At 36.7% G+C, this 10,564-nt stretch overlaps 1 protein-coding gene across 1 annotated transcript; it reads left to right on the top strand.

Moving 5' to 3' along the window:
• The first annotated feature begins 9,115 nt into the window (after nt 1-9,115).
• On the top strand, nt 9,116-10,564 carry LOC121320286 (keratocan-like). Its single transcript, XM_041258539.1, has 2 exons — nt 9,116-9,980; nt 10,122-10,564. The coding sequence occupies exons 1-2, from the start codon at nt 9,122-9,124 to the stop codon at nt 10,289-10,291; spliced, it is 1,029 nt and encodes a 342-aa protein (XP_041114473.1). The 5' UTR covers nt 9,116-9,121; the 3' UTR covers nt 10,292-10,564.

The raw sequence follows: 10,564 nt of genomic DNA, 5'->3' as shown, positions 1-10,564 counted from the left end.
GTCCTAATAGCAGCTTTTAAGTATTCTATAAATACTTCATCTAAATATTTATGCAATACTTATGGGGCTGTCAGGGCTTGTTTTCAAAAGATATTAGCATGGACATTGTATACAAACTAATGGAATACCATGTGTATGTATGTAGGTATGTGTGTGTGTGTGTGTGTGTGTGTGTGTATTTAATAGAGAGAGAATACATGCATCATATGTGGACACGGACATAACTGTATACAAACCAATGGAATAACTAATGTGATCAAGATCATTGACATGGATTTTCCCTAATTGTATTTGTAATGTTGTCAGACTCCTCCACACTTTATGTACAATGTACACTTTCACCTTCACACCTTTGTATATGTAACGAACCATGGTTCTCATAGGCAGGGGTTTCTCACAGGCGGAGGTGGGACATGAACCCGGGACCTCCCACTCTGAAGGATAGCGCCGATACCGCTGTACAAAAGAGCTGGCTCCCTTGCACGAGAAGATACAGTGGTTATAGGCTCAGATTGCGTCACCTACTTGCCCTGACCCCTACCCCCATGCACGCTACATATGCATATAACATGTTCTTATAAAACTGTAAGTTTTCAGTGGCTAGTTTATTTATCACAGAGGCAAGTAAAGAGTACCAGAGAAAATGCATGATAGAGGTATTGACCTAACAATTAATTATAAGCAAATTATGTATTTGGTTAAGGTGTTTTATCATAAATTTTAAAAGCTTAATAAATATATAACAAAGTTTTACATACATGGTATACATGCATAATAACTAACAACTACAAACACAAATGGCGCTTCAAATGTTTTTATAGCCTACAATCGTACATCCTACAGATGTAGATGTCAACATAAGAAAATAAATTCCAACTAATGTACATAGATGGCTTACCCCTGCCCCATCCAAAAATTAAATAAAAAAGATTGCAAAATGCACATTAAAAGAGGTATATAGTAAGATGTGACAAAATATCCCCCCAAATGAGGGTAAATGACTAGTGGGGTTAATTTGTTTTTTTCTGCTGTTGTTTCTTTTGTTTTTTTGTTTAATCTGTGCCATCTGATCTTCACCCACATGCCAGATAATTGTAAATCAGCATTTTCTATGTGATCTTATCTAAATAAATGTACAGTCTGGATGACAAAATGCACAATTTTAAATTAAGTTTACAAATTATACACAAAATAGATATTCCCATTATTTTGTATTTCCATTTGGCTGCTGCTCGCTGGTGGAAAAGCCGTCTCCCTGTAAGCCAGTATTCTGCATAACAACGAATTCTGCTTCCATTATTTTATCTTGATCTCTGTAACATGCACTTTGATTAACGAGTTTCACTTACTTAGTTGTTGAGACAGGAAGTGATGTACGTGACCTGCGACAATTAAGATTTTTAACGAGAAATGCATTCATTAACGACCTCACTGACTCAATTTCAAAGCATTAACGGATTGATTTAATGAACACATTTAATTTGAAAATCACTAGCTACTAAAGCTGTCATTACCATACCACAAGTTTGATACAATAACACTGTTTCTTGAAAATTCTGGCCATTAAGTCATGAGTTATTTAATATTCTGAGTTATTTTTTAATATTACATTTACATCAAAACAATTCATATGGAATCAAATCTATGAAATGGTTTATTGATAGCTGATGCCTAACGTATAACTAGTTTCCAGCTTGTTATTACATTGGGTTTAGGACCCTGAAAAACAAAGTCCATCTCACTGATAGGAAAATAAATGATAAACTAAACACAACCTTTCACAGTCAGTTCAATTCCCAGTTATAAATGTTAACACATTAACATATAAGAAAATTGATCATACATTATTTTAATAGAGTGAGAAAAGCTAATGTATACCAATACACACGCATGAAGATTTTGTGATGTGTGACTAAATTGGTCAATTCACATTAACTTTTCTCCAAAGGAAGAAGGGGGAAGTAGCCATTCAAAACCATCCAGCTCTATATATTTTATAAGTCAGCGACTCTGCTTAGTAAGTAAAAGCAATGTTATGCCTTTAGATGCTGGTAGATTAATCAGTTTGAATTGTGTGTAATTATTGAATTTCAGTATTCTTTGCAGCTTCCACTTTTGTAGAATTGCACAAAACCTTATATTCACTGGGACGTGGTCCACTGGGAGCCTGGATACCCAAGCTTTGAATCCCCAGTCTGCAGTCAACAGAATAACTCTCAATATAAAACAGCTGTGCAACTAGCTTTGCTCACTCACATCATGGAATCTCATTAACGAGTGCAAAAACATGCAGAGAAAAGTCAAATAGTTAATGTTCACTTGGCCAAAATTTTAAAAGAACCTGAAGCTTTGACAGATCTATTAAATGGTTCTCATGCAAGCCTACTGGGCTGATGAAATTAAATTGACAGTCTTCTCTTGTAAAACAATTTATGTGTCATGAAAGTAAGGTAGTAGAAGGAAAATTGTGGCTGAAACTATCTGACAGTGCAGAGTGATAGAAAACAAAAATAAGCTAAAAGGAACTGTAACAGGGGGGTTTGTTACATGTGTGGGTTGTCAATGAACAATACTGAGGCAGATACAGAGCATCGGGTGTTGACACATCGCACAGGTATGCAGATTTAATCAAAAGTTGCTGACACTAGGGTACCACCAATGGTAGCCCTAGTGTCACATTTAATAAACAAAACAAAACAAAGTTAAAAATAAAAGTTTGCCACACAAGATGAGCGTTAGCCTCGGTAAAAGAAACTTCTCACTCCCGGAACCTACTACTCTACGCAACCCTCTCTTTACACTGTTTGGGATCAACCTCTCCTAAACTAACCTATTTCTGGGCTCCCAGAGTCCCGGCCTTCTCACCACGACTCCTGCCTCTTCACGCGGGCTCGGCTGGGCAATGCCTTCTCGAGCAGCGTCTTGCAGTTAAAGGGTTCCAAAGAAGGGATCCTGTGGAGTGGATGTTCTCCTGGGTTGTGATCATGTGCAGGGGTATTTACTATAACAAGGAAACTTGTTGACTGTCTTGTTTTGTATTCTACTGGAAACTGTGTGTCTCTAAAAGGGCTGCTCAGAATTGTATTGCTCAGAATTCAATTGGAAACAGCACATTTCACATAATACCAGTACTTCTGTATGTGCTGTATTAAAAACGACACCTAAGCATTTGACATGAATAACCCTTTTCTTGCATACATTAGGGTTGTTGTCATACCTACAGTAAGATGCATAATTAGTACATTGAAACTGTATTATCCACATTTTCATCTGCAAGTGCAACACTGCAGGTCTGAACAGAATCATACAATTCCCTGTTATATTGTATTGTGTTTACCCAATGGAAGATTTGAAAGAGGATACCCATCAGTGTCTTCTTTAGTTGCAGGGGTTTAAATGATAGAATCAGCAATGAGAATCAATTTGCACTATTGTAAAAGAAAAGGAATTACATTTGTTCTTAACTGAACAAAACTTTTTTTTCAGCAGAAAAATATAATGTAATAACGCCTACACGTTTATCTAAGTTTGACTTTAATGATGCAAAGTGAACTTGATCATTTTTGTAAGTATTAGGACTTTTTTGATTTTTTTTTTTTTTTTTTAAATGACAGCACAGTTCATTTTCGAAATAAACAAATCCATCTGAACTATCCTTTGAGCCAACATACCAGCCTGGATATTCAGCTAACCACCTACAGTACTGTACTGAACTGAACTATGTAGTGAAATGAAAAGACCTCGACAAAGCAGAGCCTGGTACCCAGGTTAATATTCTGCCTCTGTTTCCCTTTTTATTTAACCCTAATGGCCATCAAGTGAGTTTTGATTATTTGAGTCTCACTCAGTGCTAAGCCTAAGCACTAACAAAACAGAACAAAAAAAACATGAAAAAGAACAGAACACAAAGTTGTGAGTATTAATTTCAACAGAGCCTCGTCCAAAAGCAACGTAATGCTCATACATGCTGTCTGCTTATTGTTACAACTTAAAAGCAAGATTAACCAGTTAAGATATAAGTTATCAGCAAGTTTAACAAATGCTTTGGCTCAGACAGACTGCTTGGCTATGAGACACGTGTTAATTCTTGCAGTTGTGATTTCAGCAGCACGGCAGACTGCTGACTAAGTAACTGCTGTTTTTATTTCCCCTCTGTGGAATCAGAATATTAGTTTTCCCCAAATGGAGTTATATTACAGAACATATAACTGTTTTCTTTATTCATTGTATCAGGGAAACTTGTTGACTGTCTTTTTTAGCATTCTACTGGAGACTGTGTGTCTCTAAAAGCGCTGCTCAGAATTGTATCTAAGACAATTCTATTGGAAACAGCATACTTCACATAATACCAGTACTTCTATATGCGCTGTATTAAAAACAACACTTGAGCATTTGACATGAATAACCCTTTTCTTGTATACATGAGGGTTGTTGTCATAACCTAGAGGAAGATGCATAATTAGTACACTGAAACTGTATTATCCACAGCATTAGTAGCATACGGATCAGAATAATTTTGCATCACCAGTGCAAGACACCGCAGTTCTGAACAGAATCATACAATTTCCTGTTATGTTGCATTGTATTTACACAATGGAAGATTTGTCTTCTTTAGCTGCAGGGCTATATGGTTTTAACTATAGAATCAGCAATGAGATTCAATGTGCACTATTGTAAAAGTAAAGGAATTACACTGTCAATAGGCAATCATGGTTCAAGAACCCTGAAGAACCCTGCTGTTGAATCAGGCATGCAGAGGGCACATGTGCAGGTGACCCAATGGAAGGGTCTTGGAAGCTGCTGCCATCAAGCCCAGTAGTTTCTGGAACGTTACTACCATGAGTGCTCTGTTGATCTGAAACAGCTCCAAACAAATGGCTATTTTCTGCACTTTAAGAACATAAGAACATAAGAAAGTTTACAAATGAGAGGAGGCCATTCGGCCCATCTTGCTCGTTTGGTTGTTAGTAGCTTATTGATCCCAAAATCTCATCAAGCAGCTTCTTGAAGGATCCCAGGGTGTCAGCTTCAACAACATTACTGGGGAGTTGATTCCAGACCCTCACAATTCTCTGTGTAAAAAAGTGTCTCCTATTTTCTGTTCTGAATGCCCCTTTTTCTAAACTCCATTTGTGACCCCTGGTCCTTGTTTCTTTTTTCAGGCTGAAAAAGTCCCTTGGGTCGACACTGTCAATACCTTTTAGAATTTTGAATGCTTGAATTAGGTCGCCACGTAGTCTTCTTTGTTCAAGACTGAACAGATTCAATTCTTTTAGCCTGTCTGCATATGACATGCCTTTTAAGCCCGGAATAATTCTGGTCGCTCTTCTTTGCACTCTTTCTAGAGCAGCAATATCTTTTTTATAGCGAGGTGACCAGAACTGCACACAATATTCAAGATGAGGTCTTACTAGTGCATTGTACAGTTTTAACATTACTTCCCTTGATTTAAATTCAACACTTTTCACAATGTATCCGAGCATCTTGTTAGCCTTTTTTATAGCTTCCCCACATTGCCTAGATGAAGACATTTCTGAGTCAACAAAAACTCCTAGGTCTTTTTCATAGATTCCTAATAGATTCCTATTACTTTGCCATCTGACAGAGTGGACAGCATAGTCCTGGAGTCTGTCTGAGAAGGTGTGCGCTGGCATGAGAAAGGAAAATATTATTATTATTATTATTATTATTATTATTATTATTATTATTATTATTATTATTAATAATAATAATAATAATAATAATAATAATAATAATAATAATAATAATAATAATAATAATAACTGAAGCCAGCTGTGGTTAGCTACTTATTCTTTAACATTTAGAACCAGTTTGAAGTTGAGTGGAGATAGAGGTTGGAAACACCTTTTCATTATGATTGTATGGAAAGGGTTACCAAGCCATGTTGTTGCTGTCATTTTTTACTTTTTTTCAGCTACAAGAAAATTGACATTGGTGGGTTGAATGGCCTGCTCTTTTTCATTCTGTCTTTTTATTTTGGTTAAAACAAAGCTGACAGATCCAACCAATCTGATAGTTTTATGTCTTTAGGTCTTTTTCCAAATTCCATTAAACCACGCTTTCTGTGAAAAAAAAAAAAACTCCTTCTCCCCTCGGCTCTGAATATGCCCTTCTTCAGCTTCCACCCGTGGCCCTAGTTTCTCTGTTCTCTGTGACCTGTGAAAAATAAATCTCACCAGTTACCTTGACAATTTTAAATACCTGTAGTATTCACCTCTGACTCGTCTTCTTTCTAGGCTAGCTAGATTCAGCTCTTTCAATCTATCTTCATATGACATATCTTTTAATCCTGGAATTAGTGTATTTGTTGAGAACCACTACTGTCATTGAAACCAAATTGTTGACCTTTAGATATATAGACAAGTTTGTTTAGCTTTGATACAAATGATAAATCTTCTACAGTGAAAAACATGTTACATTTTACTTTACAAAAACTAAACATAAAACACAGCAATGTATAAACTATCGTATTGGGGAAACCTTTATAGGACAACATTATACTAGGCTAGATAAAGTCCAACTCCACTGTGCTTTGGAAGTCTGAGCTGATTGTGATTTTCTAGTTACAAATTACATATCATATTACACCCTCTCATCATCTATTTTATACTTATCAGATTATTAATTGTGAATTAATATGTTAAAAAAAAAAAAAATCTATCAAGTACACAAACATAATTTCCTCCATTTCCCATCAAACCAATAGAAAAACAATCAGCTCCTTTATTTGTGATGTATCTAATTGAGCATTCTATTCAAACAACCCATCACCCCAATTTGTTTTCCATAACCAACAAAATGAAAGCCATCTTTGAAGACAGATGTTCCTAGTTTTTCAATAAACCTTATTTGAGCTGCATTTTAATAGAACAAAAGACTACAAGCATGGTGGCATTTTGTCTTGCGGTTTATGACTATACAGCATTTACCTCATCAAAAAAAGAATAGTCCAATAGTAACTGTAATAAAACTCTATAAACTTGATCATATCTGGAATGGGACTTTTCTGTGGGTGTTGTATAAGTATGAAGTTCTTGTATTTTTCTGATCCAGCCCGACAAAAATATATTCATGCAGTATTACTGCAATAAACAGAGACATAATGCAACATTTTGAACACAGTACAGTACGACTGTAAAGATCCAGATTCAGGGAGACCCATACATTCAATCCAAAGTCCATAAAGTGAACGACACAGGTGTCTCTGAAGGTATCAGGCGAACAGCACCTTTCTGATTGATTACCTCTGCAAATGCAAATAAAGCAAAATGGTAATCTATGTGTAAAATGATTCTTAATATACAGAACTACCCTGTAAAAAAAGGTTAAGGTAGGATCCTGACTCAGTGGGAGAACCAGCTGTTCCCCTTTCCTTACCCTTTTATTCATGGGAATAAGATCCCTGGAAAATTTGATCCAGATGCACAAAAAAAACCCAAAAAAAAACAACCATTCAGGCATCTAAACTAAGACCATATTACAATTATAAAAACTGCAGCACTGGGGGTAGGGTATTTCCTATTTGTATGTGTTTCCTATTCCTATACAGATGTTCAGAATGAGCTGGAGGGGTTAGTGGCACATGTGTGCAGTCTATTGCACCCAACATGTTGGGGAAACCAGAAATGTCATAGAAATTTCTTTTCAAGGCTTGTAAGTACATCCTGCTTTTAGGGAAAAATAGGTATTTGGCTGTTAGCCTCAAAAATGCATTGAGCACAACTGGCAACACATGAAAAAGCAGACTGGGAAATGCCATCAATAATTGCGACAGTTTTAAAACATGCTTTCAAAAGTTCTTAACACATTGATGCAATTGTAAGTGTCTCTGCCTGCAGCTTTCGTACATCTCATTATAATATTTGAGAACCCTCATTTGTATTATATCCGCACCCTTTTTGCGACTTTATCTATGATTGAACCGCAAACAGAAACTGTTGCCGCAAAGCATTCCCTAAAAGTTTATGTTTAGTACATTTCACCCAAGACTTCCAACTTGTTTGTACCTGTTTGTGACTGTTGTGGCAGGCGCAACACTTTAGTACACCTACCCCTATCAAGTGCCTTGGAGATGGTCCGGTATGGATCGGTCAGCAGTTAGTTTCAGTGCCCCTATGGTATGGAATAGTTTGGATCAGAGTATCCAGGGTATGATAATGCATCAGATAAATTATCCACATGTTTTAGCTAAATGTAGAATAATTACTAAGATTACATTTACTTTAATAGGCAGATTCCAAGAACTATCAAAGAGTAAATGTTTCTGACCCTGGATTAAATGAATGATTTAATGAAACTCCTGCCTGTTGCTGGTCATCTTGGCAGTACACCATTGTAAATTAGTCTTAATGTGTTTATTCCAGTTAAATTCCAACCTGCTTGAAATGCACATTGGTTTAATTTAATTGTTTTGTTTAATTATATTTGTTAATTGGTTTATTATTAATTATCCCTTGCAGAGCCAGGTGCAGGGTATTTGAAGAAAGCAGCCAATCTATTCAGGGCTGCTGGTGTGTATAGAAGCCCGCTTGATGGTGTGAGAAGAGGAAGGTAGTGTAAAAACATTTTCAATTTGTGTTCAACTTGTGTAGGTTTTTTTGTTTGTTTATGTGACAGGTAAACGGCTTAGCCATCCTGTGAGATAGTTAGTTAGGTTCCGGTTTGTGTATTGAGTTAGTGCTCAGAAAACGAGCTAGGTGTTTTATTTTGTTTATTTTCATTTTGTGTTTGTTTAATAAAAATAGCACATAAGCGCTTTGAAACCAAGTTCTTGTTTCCTGGATCTACATTTAAAGGGCGACTTCAGATCACGGTCGAAGCCATCAACTATATATGTAACGAACAACCATGAGTATGCCATGAGCTTAATACTAGTATGATATATATATATTATATATATATATATATATATATATATATATATATATATATATATATATATATAGTATTTTTTTTAATATATTATAGGAAATAACTTTTTTGAACATCCTTTAGTTGAGGAAACTTGTATTCACATTTGTTGACAGGAGAAACAGTTTATCAGACACTATCATGCACCAAATATAATAACCTTAACGTTTCTTTCAGGCTGAGCAATAACATGATGACTCTTACAAGCTTCTCTCTTCTGCTCCTGGCCAGTGCAGTCTTTTCTCAGGACATATCATATGCTGATTTTCTCCAGCAAGTTCAGGCATGTCCAAAGGAATGTAAATGCCCACCTAGCTTTCTGAATGCCGTGTACTGCGACAGCAAGGGGCTAAAAGAAATCCCCCGAATCCCTCCGCACACCTGGTATCTGTACCTCCAGAACAACTTGATTGACACTGTCCCTGAAACGTCTTTGAAGAATGCCACACAGCTGAAGTGGATCAATCTGAACAGAAACAAGATTACCAACAAAGGGATTGACAAGGATGTGTTTAACAAAATGAAGAATCTGCTTTATCAATATATGGAAGACAATGAGCTAGATGACATTCCAGGGCCCTTGCCTAAAAGCCTTGAACAACTACGTTTATCAAGGAACAAGATCTCAAAAATACCTGCAGGGGTCTTCGATGGTATGGTTAACCTCACCATGCTTGACCTCCAACACAACAAACTTGAGGATGGGGCTATCCCAGAAAACGCCTTCAAGGAGCTGCAAAACCTTGTCCAGATCAACCTGGCTAAAAATAATCTCAAGAAGATGCCTTCTGGCCTGCCAGCCACCACCACTCAGTTATTCCTGGACAACAACTCCATTGAGAAAATCCCTGACAACTACTTCAGCAAGACTCCACAAGTTTCCTTCCTGAGGCTCAACTACAACAAGCTGGTGGATGGAGGTCTAAAGAAGAACATCTTCAATGTCTCCACCATGCTAGACCTGCAGTTATCTCACAACCAACTCACCAAGGTGCCTCCCACCCACCCAAGCCTTGAGCATCTCCACCTCAACCGCAACAAGATCAAAAGTAAGTCAAATCCAATGTTAAAAAGGTAGTTTTGGTAAGGCATAAACTACTCACATAAAATATACATCAAGAGGAAATGAATGCAACAGAGCTAAAATACTATAACAAGGACATTCAATTGCAATGTGCTTTTAATTGCAGGTGTTAATGGAACCATGATCTGCCCTATGCCAATTGGCACTATTGATGACTACTTCCATGAAAAAACACCTAATCTGCGCTACCTTCGCCTCGATGGAAATGAAATAAGACCCCCTATTCCCTTAGACCTGATGATGTGCTTCAGACGTTTACAGGCTGTGGTTATCTAAACCAGAGCTAAATCCCCAAACAAATTATGTTCTTTCAGGGTTTAAGTGAGGATCTATTTGTACCCAATGTGACTGTGCAAATACTGAACTAGCAGAAACAAGTGTTCCAGTGTTTACTAGGATTTATGTTTTAAAAACAGGAGCAAGTGCCAGGTTATCTATTAACAATATAGTCATATAGGGACATTGGATGCTCATCAATTAAAAATGATATTTGTGACCACTTATCTGTATGCTTAAAGTAAATCTTCTAAATGAATGAAATGCTCAGAA

Source organism: Polyodon spathula, chromosome 8 (genome assembly GCF_017654505.1).
Source record: "Polyodon spathula isolate WHYD16114869_AA chromosome 8, ASM1765450v1, whole genome shotgun sequence".
NCBI lineage: Eukaryota > Metazoa > Chordata > Actinopteri > Acipenseriformes > Polyodontidae > Polyodon > Polyodon spathula.
The sequence above is the reverse complement of the archived record's forward strand: the minus strand, read 5'-3'. Positions and strand labels throughout refer to the sequence as shown.

Excerpts from the sequence above, each read along its gene's own strand:
- LOC121320286 (XM_041258539.1), top strand. The coding sequence starts at position 9,122 with ATGATGACTCTTACAAGCTTCTCTCTTCTGCTCCTGGCCAGTGCAGTC. Across the intron at positions 9,981-10,121 it reads CAACCGCAACAAGATCAAAA|GTGTTAATGGAACCATGATC; the intron begins GTAAGTCAAATC and ends TTTTAATTGCAG.